Source organism: Dipodomys ordii, unplaced genomic scaffold (genome assembly GCF_000151885.1).
Source record: "Dipodomys ordii isolate 6190 unplaced genomic scaffold, Dord_2.0 Scaffold70, whole genome shotgun sequence".
Lineage (NCBI taxonomy): Eukaryota > Metazoa > Chordata > Mammalia > Rodentia > Heteromyidae > Dipodomys > Dipodomys ordii.
In genome coordinates this window covers 3,412,564-3,431,743 of record NW_012267286.1, presented here as the reverse complement: position 1 = coordinate 3,431,743, position 19,180 = coordinate 3,412,564, and the positions used below count along the sequence as shown (strand labels likewise).

The 19,180-nt window shown below is 34.8% G+C and overlaps 1 protein-coding gene across 4 annotated transcripts in view; it reads right to left on the bottom strand.

Annotated features, from left to right (window-relative positions):
• The window catches only part of Camk2d (calcium/calmodulin-dependent protein kinase II delta), a 258,154-nt gene that overhangs the window by 33,784 nt on the left and 205,190 nt on the right, over positions 1-19,180 (bottom strand). For all 4 annotated transcript variants that reach the window (XM_013023816.1, XM_013023817.1, XM_013023819.1 and 1 more), the window contains 2 exons: positions 17,603-17,640; positions 8,314-8,362 (listed from right to left, as the gene is read on the bottom strand). In XM_013023816.1, coding sequence (XP_012879270.1) covers positions 8,314-8,362; positions 17,603-17,640 — 87 coding nt within the window. The remainder of the gene's footprint in view (positions 1-8,313; positions 8,363-17,602; positions 17,641-19,180) is intronic.

Here is a 19,180-nt window from a genome sequence, read left to right as displayed (position 1 = left end):
TTCAGTCATTACTAATATTTCATATTTTTCATGAGTAAAGAAAAAAATAAGGTGATACAATTTTAATCTAAAATGATAAAAAGAGTAGTCAAATATCTTTTAAATTTATACATCGCTTTAAACTTAGCTGCTTATTAAATTGGGCAAGTTTTAAATTAGATAATGGGGAAAAGTAGACCCAAGAGCAAAACCAAACAAGTTCTGTCTGGTCTCTACATGGTATTATAAGTTCGATTTTGCCAACTGATGAAAAATTCAATGGCATAAATGCTGAATCTGATTATGATTTATGTCACACATAAAATAATGGGAATATGAATAATAAATGTCAGAATTTTGAACAACTTGATTATTAAAATGAGTTTAAAGTTAAGCCTAGATCTAATATTTTAGATTTAAGTTTAGAAATGGTTAGATATAGAGGTTCTAAGACCTCTATAGATAAGAAAAAAACCCATGAACATATAAGCACCTTGTAAAGAAGGTAATTGGTTTTGCAAATAACCTATTTACATCCTACTGTATACTTTGAATCTAGATGGTTATCTACATTACTTCCAATACCTGACATGATATAAACATTATATAAACAGTGATACTGTTTTGTTTAGGAATAATGTAAGAAAAATAATTGTGCATTTTCAGTAGAGGTACTGCCTTCTTTCCAAATATTTTTCATCTGCAGATGAATCTGGATGTGGAATCTTGGATATTAAAGACACACATATATGCTTCTAGAAGTTATACACTAATTCACAAAATTATGCTATTTTATTTTTGCCATAGCTGTTTCTAAAACTCATTACATAAGTTTTGCCAACTTGCAAGAAAAGCTATTTATAGAACCTCTGAGCTAGAAAATTTATTAAGATAGAGAGTGTGTCTGTTTTTCTAATGATACAAATGAGCAGTAGTGTTTTCTTGTTTGTTAGTTTTAATTTTAGTTTTGAGTTTGGAGCTTGTTTTACACTACAAAAGCCTGAGGCTATCGCTGAGAAATTCAAGAATCAAGCCTGACACAGGCGGCAAGTAAAGAGAAAATCAGAATGAATGAGAATGCAGAGATAAAATAGAAGGAATGTGAAAAAGAAAGAACATGAAACAACTGCATTCCTGGTAGAGTAGAATTTCTGATTCAGTCTTATAACTTGTTGATCCTCATTTAAAAATTTACAAGATTAGGTACCTAAATATGCAGACCAGAAATTTTCTTTAAAAATGATTCTAAATCAAACTTCAAGTTAGAAAACTGAAATGTTATTATGTAACACACTATAGGTTCTCAAAGACATTTTTAACCTCATAGAACTATCAAAAGTTCGTAAGTAAATATCTAACAGTTTCTTGATTTGCATATTTCTGAAAGACAGAAATCCAGGTAAAACAAGTCCTGAGTGAGAAGCCGCATGCAAAGAGAGGTAGCTGGGCATCATGTGACCATCTTCCTCAGAAATTCCTACCTGGAACTGAAGACAGTCGCTGATAAAACCAAAGCTAAAGAATACATGAATCTAGTCAGGTTATGGTGGCTCATGCTTGTAATCCTAGCTACTCAGGAAACTGAGATCTGAGTCTCATAGCTCAAAGCCAACCTGGGCAAGAAAGGCCATGAGACTCTTATCTCTAATTCAAACCTTAAAAAAAATGGAAGTGGATTGGTGTGACTCAAGGGGGTAGATCACTAGTCTTGAGCACCAAAGCGCAAGAACAGTGCCCAGGCCCTGAATTCAAGCCTTAGGACCAGAAAAAGGAAAACTAAAACAAAAACCCAAAAAAGGAATAGAAGAATCTGAGTGTATGGGACATTACATTGTCCACTGATACCCAAATTTAAAGGAAGAGGAACATAGAAAGCATATTGATCAACAGATTCTGTAGATTAGCTCACATCATGACATCCAGTTATCATCAGACGCTAGATCTCTATTCCACTGATAAAGGTACCAATGTCTTTGTCCTTAGTTGAGCCTTTTGCAAACACCCTATACAGCTTCTTTATCACCTGCTCAGGAAATAGAATATCCACGAACAGGCCTTCCCTTTAGTTAGTCTCATCACTAAAGATTAATGCTTGTGGTAGAGAGCCATACTGGCCTAGAGACAGGTCCTAGCCTGTAGGAGAATGAAATGTAGCCAAACATCCAAGTGGCTGCCGAGGGATGAGCTGAAGTGAGATGCTGCAAGCAGGATGAGTGACAGAGGTGACAAGGACACACAGGAGCCCGACTTCGACAGGTGCTGCACACATCTGGCATGCTGGGGAAGAGTCACAGATGGACTGAATGGATGGGTGTTCATCAGGAAGGAGGAGCTCACTTTGAATAATGGTGCTGGGCGTGTTAGGAGGTGAACAGACATTGTGGCATACAATGACAGGCCCTGCAAACCGTGGCTATAGCCACAAACCGAAGGACAATCTTCAAATGCGTACAGTGTGGAAAGGACTAAATATCATTGGCTTCAGTTAGGTTCACTCACACCTGTGCCCAGCAGCACTGTGAGAGCTAGCCTCTATTAATGAAAGGCTAAGGCTGGCCACTGTTCCGTGACACCTGCAATTAACGAGACGGAATGTTTTACTAGAAAGACATTCGAAATGCAAAAGGCTATTTCAACAGTTTTTGGCCTAGAAACTTATTTGTGAAGATGTAAGCTCTAGTTGGAGAACTTCCCTTCATATATATATATATATATATATATATATATATGTATGATGTATATATATAATGTATATATATAATGTATATATATAATGTGTATATATATATATAGATATATATATACACAATGTATAATCCTAGCTACTCAGGAGGTTGAGATCTGAGAATTGTGATTTGAAGCCAGCCCTGGCAGGAAAGTCTGTGAGACTCTAATTTCTAATGAGCCGCCAGATAACCAGACGTGGAGCTATGGCTGGCTCAAAATGGTAGTAGAGTCCTAGCATTGAGCAAAAAAGCTCAGGGACAGCACCCAGACATTGAGTTCAAGTCCCACAACCAACAATAACAAAAATAATAAATAATTAAATAAGTAGCAGTAACGGTGCTTTGTTATGGCTTCTATTGGATTGCAAACTTAGTATTTCTCTAGGACAGTAGATTTGCTACTGAATTTACTAACACAGCATTAGGAATAATAATATTTGGGTTGTTTAACACAGGACAATACTTAGGAAGTTATACAAATAGTCAAAAGGCCAACAGCACAAAGCAAACACACTGCCTTTGAGGAACAAACTCTAGACACTTTTTGAAAATAAAAGTTATTAGACAAGGAAACTTTTTTAGCATGACTGATAAAGGAACTGTTACTCATTCATTTCTTCCTTTGAAGAGGTTATGGTGTGAGTGACCCACAGCCATGCTCTTTACAGTGGAGAGAGAACAGAGAAGCTGTCATGTCAAAGGCCAGAGGTCCAAATAACACCTCGAAATAATGCAAGTCTAGGTGCCAGCATTAGATGCTGTCTGTGAGAACCTGCTGTAGTGTGGAGTGCATAGACTGGCCTGCAGTCATGTGCTATGGGAACATGCCTAAAAGATCTTCTTGGAAAGTGTAGTATTTCATCCTGAAACCAAACTGTACACAGAGAGAATGACATCAACACTGCGCTTATGGAAGCAAGGTAGTCAATGTCTGGATACATTATGGTCTTGAACAGAAGATACAGTTTTGGTCAGATTATGAGTTAGTCTTTTTGACCATTTCATATAAGTACATAGGTACACAGGTACACAGGTACACAGGTACACACACACACACACACACAGACAGAGTTAGGTACATTTGGGACTTAACAGAGACAATGAGCACATTTCCTATTAAGCTACCCCAGGTGACAGTGAATCACGGGTGAATAGAAGCATGTATCGTCAGAATATAAAAGGCTGTTTAGGACATTCCTTGAGGACTGGGCTTCATGTGTGGAGAGAACCCTATACAAGCATATCTATTATCAATACAGCAAACATATTACATTCATTTATGACTGCTTCATTCATTCATTCATTCATTCATCTGCCTTACAGTCAGAATAATGGCCTATCTGGGTGATATTTCAAGATACCTTTTAGTCTTAAAGATTACTGATATCACTCATTTTTTACGTTTTTTTTTCATTGTAAAAATACTGTACAGAGGGGTTAGAGTTACTTGAGTAGGGTAATGAGTACATTTCTTATGAATCATTATTACCTCCTCCTTTGTTTTTCCCCTACTATCCCTCACCCTCTCCACCCCCTCAAGTCTTCCTCCTCCCTGCCCCCCAAGTTGAAAGTTTGTTTTCAGCATAGTATCTTGTACATCTCATTGTTACAATGGGTCAACCTGCATCCTTATTTCAGCATTTTGTTATTTCCTTTCCCCTCCCCAATTAGAAAAATGTATATACCAGATGCAGGGCATCTGTTTTAGTGAAAACAGGGGTTATACGGGGGCGGGGGGGGGAGGGAAGAACATACAAGAGAAACAAAAAAATCACATAGTACATTTTAAATACATTAAGAACAATAGCAAGCAAGCAAGAAAAAAAAACACTGTGTCCCTATCTTGGGGTTCATTTCACTTAACATCATCTTCTTCTATGGTCATATGTACATAGCTTTTGACCATTTCTGGATGTCCTAGACTTATACTAGTTATTGCAAATAAGGGAAACCATGGGACCTATGTTTCTTTGGGCCTGGCTTACTTCACTTAATATAATTTTTTCCAAGTCTTTCCATTTGCTAACAAATGGGGCAATGTCATTCTTTCTGATGGAGGCATAGAATTCCATTCTCTCAGACCACCAAAAGCCACCAAAGAAAGTCCTGTAACATGTGGAGGCTGAATAACATACTGTTGAACCATCAGTGGGCCATGGAAGAGATTAGAAAGGAAATTCAAATGTTCATGATATTCAACAAAAATGAACACACAAATTACCAGCTCCTCTGGGACACAGCAAAGGCAGTATTCAGAAGCAAGTTTATAGCTCTGAATTCCTACATAAACAAGTTGCCGACATCTGAAACCAACAATTTAATGAGACACCTGAAGCTCCTTGAAAAAGAGCAACAACCTAAACCCCAATCAAGTAGATAGAAACAAATAATAAAATTAAATCAGAATTAAATGAATTAGAATCCCCCCAAAACAATATAGAATCATTTTTTTTAACCTACCAAAAGACTGGTCTGTACAGAGAATAAGGACTTAATATGGTACATCTGTTGCCCGTGTGTACACTCCATTATTGTAAAATAAAACAAAGTTAAATAATTTAGTAGGCCAAGGAAATAAATTTTAAAAAACCCTAAAACTTCTAGTGGATTATCAAATAGGTATTTCTTTTTTATTTCAATATTATGCTTAATATCATGCACACAGATTCAACATAACTATAAAGACAAATACTGTTTTTACTTGTGAGCCCTTTAGGACTTTCTTTTTCACCTCTTTTAGGAAAGAATAAAGTTTGAACTTAAGACCCTGAGCTTACAAGACAGGTGTTTTCTCAGTTGAGTCACATCCTAAGCCCTTTTGTTATTTTTCAAAAGGCTTCAGGTAGCTTGGATTGCTGCCCTCCTATTTATGCTTCTCAAGTGGTTGGGATGATCACTAGCATTGTTGTTGTTGTTGTTGTTTTTTATTGATTGGGATTGAATTCCCAAATCCTTTGCCTGGGCAATAAAACCCACTCAGTCTCCACCTTCCCATCCCAGAAGCTAGGATTATAGGTGTGAGCTATTGTGCCTGTTCCTCCCCTGCATTTTCAGATGCGCACTTGCTATATAGCTTAGGCTAACTTCAAACTCAAGATCTTAGTTTCTCAGCCTCCCAGTTTCTGGCATTGTAAGTATATGTCACCATTGGCTGAAGGATTCCTTTGTACATTGATATTTACATAAATTATGAACAGTGATGCTGAGCCAGTATTTAATAACTGAAGAGTCAAATTCAGGTGAAAAAGATCACCAATTAAAGCCCTTCTTGTATCAGCAAGATAGAAACAATCCCTGGCTGAACTACACAAATTATGAGATTTCCATATTCTAACTTTATTTAGCCATTTCAAAACTGTGGATCAAGGAGGAGGATGAAAAACCATAGAAAACATTCTGCTTAGTTGAAAAAGCCAATGAATCTAAAATATGAGCAGCAAAGGTGCTTCCTGGATCATTGGAAAAGCTAAGTGGAACATCTGTTTATTTGGTTTTGAAAAACGATCTCTTTATCTAATGTGACTGGCATTAGTGATTCATAAAATTACTTCAGTTCAAATTTTAGCTCATGGGCAAGAGTGAGAGAAACAGACTCACTAAATAAAATCCTTTACACAGCCATCCTCCTTTGCCCTGTAAAAAATAACGACTGACTACTTAAAGCAGAGTTAGGTCAGCACTCTATAATATAAATAGAAAACCCTCGAACGGCACCTGCTGTTCTAGTCAGCCAAAAGAGAAAAAGTCAGCAAAGGTGATTGGCAACTTGTAGTGAACTGCCACTTTCATTTCTTAAATTGCCTGTATCTCTTCTTGGCTTGAGAATTTCCTGGTTCTTTATTCTATAACATGAACAAAACTTTTAAAGACTGTACTTTATTAATGCCACCTATATACTTACCTCTGCTAGTGACATTATTAGATGCATTATCTTTTCAGATAAGGTAGAATCAATTACTGGATCAAAATCTTTAATTTTCTCTGTACAGTATCTTTATAATAAAAAATATTTAAAAATACTATTGAAAACTAAAAAAATTTAAAGTCTTTAAAAAATTCTTTTCCTACAAGAATTCTATTTTAAATACTTTATTGTTATCATTTTTTTTCAGCCAAACGACCTGTAGAAGTTTTGTATACTGAATTACAGAAAGAAGAGGACAACACTGCAAAAGCAGCTGAAGCCAAAGGCACACTTTTTCTGTATTTGTTTTTGTTTTGTTTTTTTGGTACCAGTACTGAGGCTTGAACTTAGGATCTGGACACTGTTCGTTAGCTTTTTCACTCAATGTTGGTGTCCTGGCACCCAAGCTACTATTCCATTTCCAGGTTTTTAGTGATTAATTGGAGATGAGTCCCATGGACTTTTCTGCTTGGGATGTTTTCCAATCTCAATTCTCAGATCTCAGCTTCCTGAGTAGCTAGGATTATAGGTGTGAGTCACTGTTGCTCTGCTAAATGGACACATTTACAAAGTGACTGGCCAAAAGGAAGGCTATGAATTGCAAATTTGTGTTAAGTATATTTGTTTATAGGTGGTGAGTACACCTTGGCAACAGAAATGAATAAAGGTTAAGAAGATAGGAAAGAACATAAAACACATAATAAAAGGCTGTCATGTATGTACAAAATTCCATTAGTACCTACTTGAGACCATGAAAAGTTTAAGTGCCATTTAAATGCTATTTTCAAACTTCATCTCTCTCTTTTTTTTTTTGTCGGTCATGAGGCCTGGATATTGTCCCTGAGCTTGTAAGTTCAAGGCGAGCACTCTACCACTTGAGCCACAGTGCCGTTTCTAGTTTTCTGGTGGTTAATTGGAGATAAGAGTCTCATGGACTTTCCTTTCTGGGCTGGCTTTGAACCGTGATCCTCAGATCTCAGCCTCTTGAGTAGCTAGGATTACAGGCATGAGCTACCCGGGTATTAAACTTCATCTCTGAATATAAATTGTTTACTAAACAAGATTTATGAATATACCTAATATGTATATACATTTGCATATATTACATTTTAACTGAAATATTTACATTGTTATTATTTATACCATTGTCATTCATTACTAGTAGTGGTTACAACCATGTACTATTACCTGTAATTTAAAAACATATATGATGGGAAAGACTGAAAATGGACATTTTACTCATTACAAAAAAAACCTTTTTTTTTTTTTAAAGATTAAGAACCTCCTTCCTAAACATATTATTTTAAACAATTTCCCTGTTTTCACTGTATTTGATATCGGTACCCTGCATCTTATATATACATTTTTCTAATTTGGGGAGGGGAAGGGAAATAACAAAATACTGAAATAAGGATACAGGTTGACCCATTGTAAGAATGAGATGTACAAGACATTATGCTGAAAATGAACTTTACAACTTTGGGGTGGGGGGTGGGTGAGAGGGAGGAGTTGGGGAGCTATGGAGGGAAGGGATGGTAGGGGAAAAACAAAGGAAGAGGTAACAATGCTCGATAGGAAATGTACTCATTACCTTACTCATGTAACTGTAACCCCTCTGTATAGTACTTTTACAATAAAAATATATACAAAAAAATCTCTGATAAACGTGGAGCTCTGAATTAGGCTTTCTCATTTCAGTCATACCTTTCACATCTTCATCCTCAATGGTTGTGTTTGAACTCTCAGTTGACTCCTGTTGAAAAGAAGACACATTTTGAAGTTGCATTAATGAGCAGCTAGAGTTTTTCATTAAAAAAGAAAACAATTGGCGGGTGATATATACGTATCATGCAAAAATTCTTCAGCAGTCTGTGTGAATATGCTGACATGCAAATGAACAAAATTGACAAAATATGTTAAGTGGTTTTCAACAGAAATAAAATGTTAAATGCTGCAAACATTTCAAAGAGGGAGTACTCTGGTTGTCTAATTTCTAGTGCAATTTAAATCTGGGTGATTTCTAGAAGCAGCAGAAGTATGTGGCTTTTTATTTTTTTGAGAACTACATAAAATGTGTGGGTACTACACTGCTTTGTAAAGTGTGATTTGTGTATGTGTATATATGTTTATGAGAAATTAAATTCACTAGCAGAATGAATCAAGTAACTAACAAATGGTATCTTTATGTGAGGTGCTCTGTCAGGCAGAGTATTTCCAGTCTCTGTGTATGTCCCTTGGACAGAGAGGAAATATTTCATTGCATGAAACAATTTGAATAAGAAGCTAAAGGCATTAAGCTGAGGTAGACTGACGTTTGTCATGAGTACAATGGCAGCATTATAATAAATAATTTAAGTCAGTTAGAATTTTTCCATTCTTCCATAAACTGGAAACTGGCTAGCAATGATAACTGCTCCTGGAGTAAGAAAAAAATAAAGCTCTTCCTTTATAAAACTACAAATGAAGGTGTAGGTAAGTAGGAACACTTAAAAGTTCATTGTAACTGCCAGTATTAAGATTGCTTAAAATGGTTTGATAAGTGTTGTCATTAAAAATGAATGAATGAAATATTCCCTAGCAAAGATATTTTGCAATACTTATAAGAAAGACACAATTTTCTGCCTGGAATGGTTAAAGACTAGAGCTGAAGCTAATGTTTAGTAATGAAAACCAGGCTTTAGAAAGTGATTCAAATCCCACAGAGTGTTCTTTCATAGATTCAATATTTTGAAAAGTAATCAATTGATATAAATATAGTACACAATATAAAACCAAAATGTATCCAGAGTCTCCATACACACAAAACCAAAGAAAAGTCTTCATGCGTTTCTCAATGTGATGGAGCATTCAGACTTAAATGAGAAATGAAGGTAAACCCATGCACTGTAAAAGATAAACCAATTCACATAAGCAAGAAACACATGCAGCCACTCTTACAAATGACAGCAATAGAATGACAAAGTTAGCACTCCAGGTGTTAAGCCTGGTCATTCATTTGCTAATGCTACTAAAAAAAATGTTTCTCCTATGTTAGATTGCCCTAACTATTTGAAGTCTTTCAGTAACTTAGAACATTTCCAGTACCATAACTACAAATTACATCTTATTCTCAAACACATTTTCATGTGTTTTAACTTTAGTAGTTTTCATATTGATCAACTAAGTGTATTTTCTAAGTTTTTGCCATCACTGATAAAAGTAAGGAAACGTAAGACCCACAATTGTATTTAATGTTTGAGAAAACCCTGATGATGTATTTTTTCCCTCTCCTTAGAGACGTAATACATAAAGGAATAAACTAGAAACATGGAATACTTTCAGAAAATGTCTCCTTTCCTCATGTAGACATGTATGTAAGTGGTGTTGTTTTGTTAACATGCTGTAAAATAATTTACAACAGGTAGAATTCATAAGTCTTCATTTGCAAAAGTGTAGTTAAATGTTTGTTACAGAAACGCATATACCTCAACTATAAACACATTTCATGAGAAGTCAATTCTGATTCTCCTCAAACTCATGCCAAACAACAACACAATCAAAAGAAGAAATGGAAAGACAAAAGTTCCCAAACACTATGACAATGGAATAGAATAAAACTCGAAAACAACATTTAAAAAAAAAGAAAAAGAAAAACCTATGAACCAACGGTGACTTTTTTTTTTAAGACAATGGAATGGTAGCAAGAAATCCTAAAATTTCATGCAGCACACATCTACCATATGATGCACAAACAGTCATGGAAAAAAGAAAAGACCAAATAGAGCTGTTCAGACACAAAGAGTTGTTCTTGACACAAAGACTTTTTCAATGTTCAACCTGACTTCCATATTTTCTTTTTTAACCAAGGCACCATTGACTTGTCTTTCAAACTATCATGTCATTTATTTTTCTTTGAAAGAAACCTGTGTATAGTTCTAGGCCAATTAGACCAAACAAAAGAAAGTGTGGTAGGAAGAAAAAAAAAAGGGTGAAGATTTTCTATGTTTGGATCATGAATTAATTTTGCATTGCGCATTTGATGAGATGTGCAATCTTGTTGAGCTAGATGATGCTGATTCTTTCTGAATACCTTGTTTCCATCAGGGTTGTGGATTACAGTAGTTTGGGGCTCCTGAGTAAGAACAAAAATAGAGAAAAAAACATTCGCATTGATAAGTACATCCTCACCAGTCTAAGGGACAGAAGCAGAGAGAGCCAACTGACAACACTAAATACTGACAAGAATTAAAGCCATGTTCACTGCTGTCAGAGGCTGCAGCTGACAAGATCCCTGATCAAAGACTTCTCTGCTGAACCCAGGAGATAGGACACCTCTGTACCCAGAAGCAGCATGCAGAAGACCTTATTCCTGTTCAGAATGCCAACAAGGCTTTGAAGGCTGGAGACCTAAAGAGGCATTCACTGTTTCACCAAGTCCCGTGCCACATACAGATTTCCTTTCTTCTTTAATGAATGACCTGTTAATGTCCATCCATAGAAAACTGGCCAAGGGCACTGGAGATAAAAACTCTTTGATTTCCATTCCTTACAAAGGTAGTTTTCAGCTGGATTGCTTTGGGAATTGGTCAAGGAATCCTAAGTAGCACAAAACTGAATATCCTCTGAAAATCTAAGAACATTGGGCTATATATTAAAAAACTGTGTGAAAGAATACATTTCAAAAACCCATGAGAAATTCTAAGGGTGGTTTAAAATGTTTTCTTAGATGGCTCTAGAACTAATCATGTCATCAGTACTTAGAAACACATTGCTGTTAAACCCTATGATAACTTCTACCTAAAAGAAAATGTCTGCTTCATGGACTTCATGTAGAGAATATTTGGCTGTTAAGTCCTGTTTTCCCAACAAGAAAATATTATTTCCCTAATTTTTCTATTAGAAAATAAATTCTATAGTGGAAAGTAATATTTAAATAATTGAGGTTTTTAGTTTTGAAGAAAGTATGACACTTTCTGACTATAATTCACTGAATTCTCTTCTACCACATGTACTTTTCTACCAGGATACTTTGCATTAAATACTACTTCCTTTTTTCCTCTCCAGAGCAAGAGCCATGAACAGCACTGTTTTTATTGATAAATAACTTGCTTTAAAAACATCCTCCTTCCTTTCCTATTTCCCCTTGCTTCTCCTTCTCCTTCCTTTCCCTTCCCTTTCTTTATTTCCTGGCTTTTCTTTTCTTTTTGGTGTTACTGGGGATTAAACCCAGGACCCAAGTATGCTAGGCAATTGCTCTACCACTGAGATAGAGCTTCAGGCCTAACAATCTGCTATCTTTATGTGTCTTCCATTTAAATAATTTTAAGGCAACTAGGTAACTCAAGTGCCTAACATTTAAAAAATAATAAACATAATAGTCTAGGGATAGTAATACATCAAAATAAGTATTGAAAATTGTAAACTGAAGTCTAAACAAAGCATTATAAAATGTAGAATATTGGATGCCAGTATTCAAATTTTGGAATTTAACACAGCACCATCTTCCAGTGTTATACTGCTTTAGTTAATTGTGTGGACTTGATTTAAATGGGAAAACTGTTTTCCATTGTTAATTCACAGTTCTATGTTATATGATTTTTTTCTTCTTCGGTGCCCATACTGTGGCTTTGAGCTCAGGGCCTGGGGAATGTCTTTTAGCTTTTATGCTCAAGGACAGTACTCCACAACTTGAGCCACAAATCCACTTCTGGCTATCTTTTGTTTTTGGTGCTTACTTGCTCTTTACTGTCCAAGTTGGGTTTAAACCATGATCCTCAGATCTCAGGCTCCTGACTAACTAGGATTATAAGGCATGAGCCACCAGCACCTGCCTTGACTTAGTTATTAATTGTGTAGATTGAGTAAAATCGACAAAATTGGTTTCCATTGATAATTCAGACTTTTATGATATGTGACTTCATTCATTGTATTATAGTGAAACAGTGAAAATTTCATTCCAAACACAACACAAATTAAAAAAAAATATCCAGTGCCTCTTTATCTCAGAAAATGTGAATTCTTACAAAGCCATGTTGTCTTTTGCTGAGGCAAATAGGAATTTTGAATAAGGTCTACTTTTTATGTTGTCTAGCAATCATCCTGTTAGCTCTCCTTGATGCCAACATTTATGTCACAAACAGAAGAAATCATTATTTACATGATGCAGAGCTATCATCATCGGCAGAGCTAAGAGTAACCAAAGCGCATTCTACTGTATTTCTAATGCAGCATGCAACCATTTCAACTACAGAGACCAGTACAATGTTCAACAAGGAAATGAGAAAAATCTCATGTTAGAAACACACTGTTTGACAGCTATCTTAACAAAAAGAAAAGAAAAAGAGAGAAAGGATTTGTTTTCATATCTTAGAAAGCAAAACAAAAATAAATAAACAAAACTCAACAATCACAAAATGAAATATTTGGTCCTTATGTATCTAAATAGTGAAAGCAAATGAGAACAACAGAAAACAGTCAAGAACTTAAGAAGGGTTACAAAGAGTCCAGGTATACCAGCGCCGGGGTAGGAATATTTTCTTTGGGGCTGGTTACCACGTTGGCTTTGTTGTTTATCTGTAGGTATGCAGAAAATAGAAACAGAGACACCTTGAGCCCCTTGATAGCCAATGTCTCTATATGCAGCATGTCTACATGGAGATATAGACATGAAAATAAAGAGCCACTGAAGATGGATATGATAGACACAATGATGATTGAGAGGAATGAGGATCACAGTTAGTCTCTGCAGGTCACACACGAGCTAGGACCCTGCCTGTGATGGATGGTGATAAAATAACATATATGGATGCTTTGCCTGTGCTATGTAAGCAAACAGACAAAGAAGAGCTTCAATGAGGCTCAAAGAAAGACTTAGAGTATGAGGTAATTACAGCCATTTCATACTCCTCAAGTAAGACTTTATTTCCAAGCTTCCAATTGTTCACTGTTATAAACACATTCCATTTTTTTTGTCCTTTCTATTTTATTCCTGAGCCTGAAATCACATATAAACCCTCTATCTCTGGGGAGCTGTCATTACTTAGTTCATTAGATAGCCAATTAAAAACTTGGATTTTCTGAAAGAATGTGTCAAAATAGTTTTTTTTTTAAGGCAAGTTTGGGTCTCTGTTAAGAAACGTTATCTTCAATTATGTATGGGAAATGAAATTCTTCACTGTATGCTTCAGGACAAAAAACTTCATTTTTCATAATACTGAAGACAAAAATACTATGGTTGCTCTCCAAGCATTATTAGTACTGTAGAAGAGTATGTTTGGTACTATCATTCCTTCACCCCATTGTTATACACAATTGAATTTGCCTTTAAAGAAGACAAACAGCTTTCCCACCATGGGCACCATGTTGAGAAAGACACTTGAGAATCAATGAATAGTGTAATGGCTCACAGAGAAAACGCTTTGTAGACAAGTGGCAACTTGGAACTGTTAATGTCTTGAGGAACTAAAGAATAAAAGACTTAAAAAGTAATAACATTATTTTAAACTCATGCAGGACACATCATATTATGTTACCAAACACAAATGTAAGTCAGCATTCAGTATTTTTGTCACATATTATTATCCAAAAGAATGTGCCCCACAATTCTAAGATGAATAGAAATATACTTCTGTACTTATACACATACTGCATAAAATCAATGAATATTTACAAGAGATTACGCTAGTAATCATTTGGGCTTTTTGGAAGAGTATATAATGTATTTCTATAGGTTGGTTTTTAAGTTTGCCTTAATTAATTAATTAATTATTTTTTTGTGCTGGTATTGGGGCTTACAGGCCTGGATGATGGCACTTTGCTTAGTCTCTTGGGGCTGAAGTTTTACTACTTGAGTCACAGCTCCACTTCCAGTTGTTTTGTTAGTTAATTGGAGCTAAGAGTTTCATGTGCTTTTTCAGTTTGGGCTGGCTACAAACCTCAATCCCCAGATCTCAGACTTCTGATTAGCTAGGATTACATAGGCATCAGCCTGCCTATAGGTAGTTTTGAAATAACCATTGATAGGAAGATAGAAGGCACCAAAAATAAATATAAGTATGTCATGTTTTGCTTTTCAGTTCCTTATTAGTTAGAGGGTTATTGGAATCAGTATTATTTTAATAAGCTGCAACACTGTGCTCTCTGGCATGCAGGAGAAAGCTTTTTTATTATAAAACTTTATTAACTATTAAGTCATTATTCTATACTTGCAGGTAGTTTTAGAAAAAAAATCTTTTTGTTTAAATCAGAGTGCACAGAATTTAACACAAAATTTGTGAGCAGCCAGTGAGAGATAAAAGGTCATATAATCTGTTATACAGGGATCACAATGTATATATGTTAGTATAAAATCGTGATAAAAATGTAGGGGATGCAGACACAAATATAATTGGCTTCTTGTCAAGTGATTCAAGTTCACGTGTATTGAATATACTCTCCAGTTTCTATCAGCAAATGAAAGAAAAATAGTCTGATTTATTTTAATACTGTTTTGAGGTGGATGACTTTCATTCTAGAGTATGCTTGCTAATAACTGCTTTTTATTATTTTAGTGAAAACTTTCCAAATGTACACCTTTGTAAACTTAGCCCTATTCTCTCTCTTTCTCTCTCTCTCTCTCTCTTTCTCTCTCTCTCTCTCTCTCTCTCTCTCTCTCTCTCTCTCACACACACACACACACACACACACACAGAGTACCCTCTCTTGACTCTTTCTCTCCCAAATGAAAGCCATTCTATACAGGTAAAGAATTCTTTATCATCCTATATGGGAAATATGAGTTAAATGACAGCTACTTTCAATCATGCTTACATATGCATATAAATCTTTTTTATGTTTTTTGTTGTTAATGTAAACTTAGCTTGATAATCTTTTTTAAAAACTGTGGGAAAAACTTTGGAGGTATTCATCATATGAATTATTTCAACAATAATTAGAAAATTAAGTTAAAAAGCTAGAAGAACCTCCTTTCAAAGAGTCAAATGTCAAGTAATGGTTTAATGGTTTAACCATAACTATGTCTTTTATATATATAAATGAATGCAGTTATTTTTACATTATGGAAAGAGAGTTTTTTGTTTTGCTCTTGCAGAAACATCGGAGTAGACTCAGATATTTAAATGATGTATTGAATTACTCTTACAAGGCAAGGACAAAATATGAAGTATTGAAGTTCATAAACGTCGAGGTTAATTCATACTTCCTTTACAGTGTTTAGCTAGAATGGGTCTACTGTAAGATTGCTTTCACATATTTTACAAACTTCAAGGTTAATATATCACAGTCTATTTGAACAAAAAAACTCTTCTATTTTAGTAGGCATGATTGTTTTAAGATAATCCTATAATATTTCTTCACTTTTGAGTAAGCATGACATAATTGGCATGATCTCTTTAGTTTTGAGGATAAAAATCTGAATTGTGTCCTTATAGAAGATAAACTCATTAATAGCCTGTGGATAAGGGATTAGCTTCTTACATCTAAAAAAATTTAATAGCAGAAGGGAACAATAAAACCTCAGTATCATGTCAAGGTGGGATTCTATGTTTGGCTAGTTGAATAATACTGACTAGGAATGACGCTACTTTCTCCATTCTCACTAAATTAGGTAAATAAGACTGTTTTATTCTTAAATGTGATTTTTTTTCAGGAAGAGAAATCTGGCAGAGAGAGAGAGATCCTCACCATCATCTGAACACTCGAACTGGACTTCCTTTTCTGAATTGACCAGTCAAAGAGAAAGGAAAAGAAAAAAAATATGACCGGTTGAATTTAAAGTACCAATATATGGAATACAGAGTAATTTTGTCCAATGAGAGAAAAAAGCTAGGAGAGAAAAAAGTTCAAAAAAATTCAATTCTGTTAAAGGATAGTAGTGAAAATGAGTATTTCCTAGGAAACCTGAGCTTTCTGTTTCTGAGTGATATAGAAAATCCCACGGGAAAACAGTTGGACAACTTCAAAGTATTACATTTTCACCAATGTAAGTGCTGGGAATAATATGCACATTGACTATCATTATTGAAATCTAAATGACTGCAATCTAAACTGAATGAAGAAAGTGGAAGGTACAATAACAGGTTCAGGGAAGAACTGGCAAAGGGAAATATCATCCTAACAGGAATCATAAGTGAATGGTCCCCACGGCTCTGGAAATTCCCAGTTGCACACACAAGAGGTGAAGAGATGGCTAGGCATGAACACAGGAGGGACAAATGATTTGCCATGTCAGAGTTTTCTATATGAACTGACCGCTTCGCTTTGGGTCAAGTTCACATATTAAAATATTAGACCATGAATTAGTTTCCAACAATGCTGAAGCATGGATGAGGAATATGTACAATCTGCTATTGGAAGAGAAAGAAAAGGGTTAAAAAATTAAAACATTTAGGTGAGACTGTGGAAAGATAACAAATATGATTATGCAGATATTAAGGTTACTTTTTTTACTAAAACATACATTCCTTTGAAATAAAATATAACCTATAGCAAATAATGGTATTACTATGACTAGAAATCCAAGAAAGTCAAAATATTGTGCCATCTTTCTTGGAGGGGTTTCTATCATTTGTTCACACTCTGTACCTGGAATACATCTGCAAACCTTATAATAGAAACATAAGAACAGTTAAGATCTTCAAAAAAAAACTTCTTAAGCAGAGAAATTTGGTCATAGGACATCCAATTTTCCAGACTGTCTAAAAGATATTACCTAGTTTTTGGTGACATTTAAGGACACATTAAAATTACTTGGAAAAGAACATGGTTTCTGCAGAGAGGATTTAGAATTAGTTTCTATAGGAACTCTATATAATAGTATAATTTTCATTATCACTTAATATATAATAAAATAGAAAGATAAAACTTTTTATTAAACCATTAAATTATTTTATATTTCAGGCTTCATCCTTAAAAAATACAAGGTGTCAAAACCTGGGACTTATATTTCAATAATATAAAATTGTCCAACATCTAAAATTAAGAAAAAAAATGCTTCAAGAGCATCCATGTAACTTACCTTCACTCCATCTGGTTTTTTCAACAAACTCTTGGCTGCTGTAAAATGAGAATAAAACCAATTTAATGAGATACTCATACAGACCCAAAGTTAGGTTGCTGCTAAGACATTATCTCCTGCCATGTCTATTGGGTTATGGTCAACAAATGCCAAGTCAAGGTTACATTGATGAGCGCGAGCTTACAGACATTGAGATACAGTATCACTTTTCTGGATTTTACCACCACAGATTCCAAACTCAATTCTTCTGTAGGTGATTACATGAAATTGCATACGTTGCCAAGTTGTGTTACTGGACTTTGTTTTACTGGAGGTTGCGAAAAGGATACTGGAACTTTAACTGGACTATGCTTTTGCAATCCAGAAAGTTGGTAATCAATCTTTAGACATCAGCGGACAGATTGTATCATGTGTCCATTCACACCACAAGTATGGCACTCAAGTCAGTTCTGCCACTGAAGCCCTTCTTGCCAGAGACGTAAACTCATTTGTAAAAATTTGCTCAGGCCAAACATCCTGGGATTTTTGAAATCAGATCATTTTCAGCTTTAGAAAATTTTAACAACTATCTAAAATGACCTGGAGCGAATTTTTTTAAATGCTAAGCATATGATTTTAAAAAATGACATGTATTCTTTGACATTTCAAAATCAGAATACAAAGGCTTCCCAAACAATACCATTTTAAAATGAAAAGCTGTAAAGTTTGATACAAGATAGAAGAAAATTCTAGAATATGTGGTCATCTACCAGACTTCATTTTTCTTGAAGGAAGCCTTCATTATTGCTATTATAATTGAACTTCTTGAATATAGTAAAAGGTGAGGTCATCTTTTCCAAAATGTCCTGATAACAGGTACATAGATATACCCATTAACTGATAATGTAACTGTCAAGAACAATTTGTATACAACTGTAGAGCATTTACACATGTGAGGAACGAAGTACACATTTCCACTTAATGTTAATTATGTATAATTATTTAAGCATGTCAAAATGGAATTTGGCATCTGAAATGGAAATAGATAGCTATAATAAAACAGCATGAGCATGTCATTTCCTGATATTTCCTTGATTTAAGTCATTAGATCTGGAATAATTTAAAATTTTATCCACAGTTATTAGCAGCAAAGCTATTAATTTACTATCAATTGAAATTGCTAAGAAATAGTTGCCTTAACTTTACATCTTGTTTTCCTGGAGCTCAAATACAATGTTTAAGAAATCCCGTGGCAGTTAGTAGGTTAGAAAGCAAACTCAGAATAATTGGAATTGCAATGGCAAGCATAAAGACAATGATTCAGGGTAAGCAGCGATTTGGCCTGGGAGGTGCAGAAATGTGCCTTGTGCTTTCTATCACCTTACCTCACAAGAAATACATTCCACATACAGAGAGAAAAGAAAGAAAATAAAAAAGAGCTTTATCACCATATACTTATGGACAGATCAAAGAGCATGTTTGGCAATGAAACAGAATGAATGAAATACTCAAAATTAAAATGCAATATCAGTATAAGATGTAACGAAGTTATATGAGTCCAGTGTTATTCAGCTGAATTTTTTGTTTTTAGTGATGGAT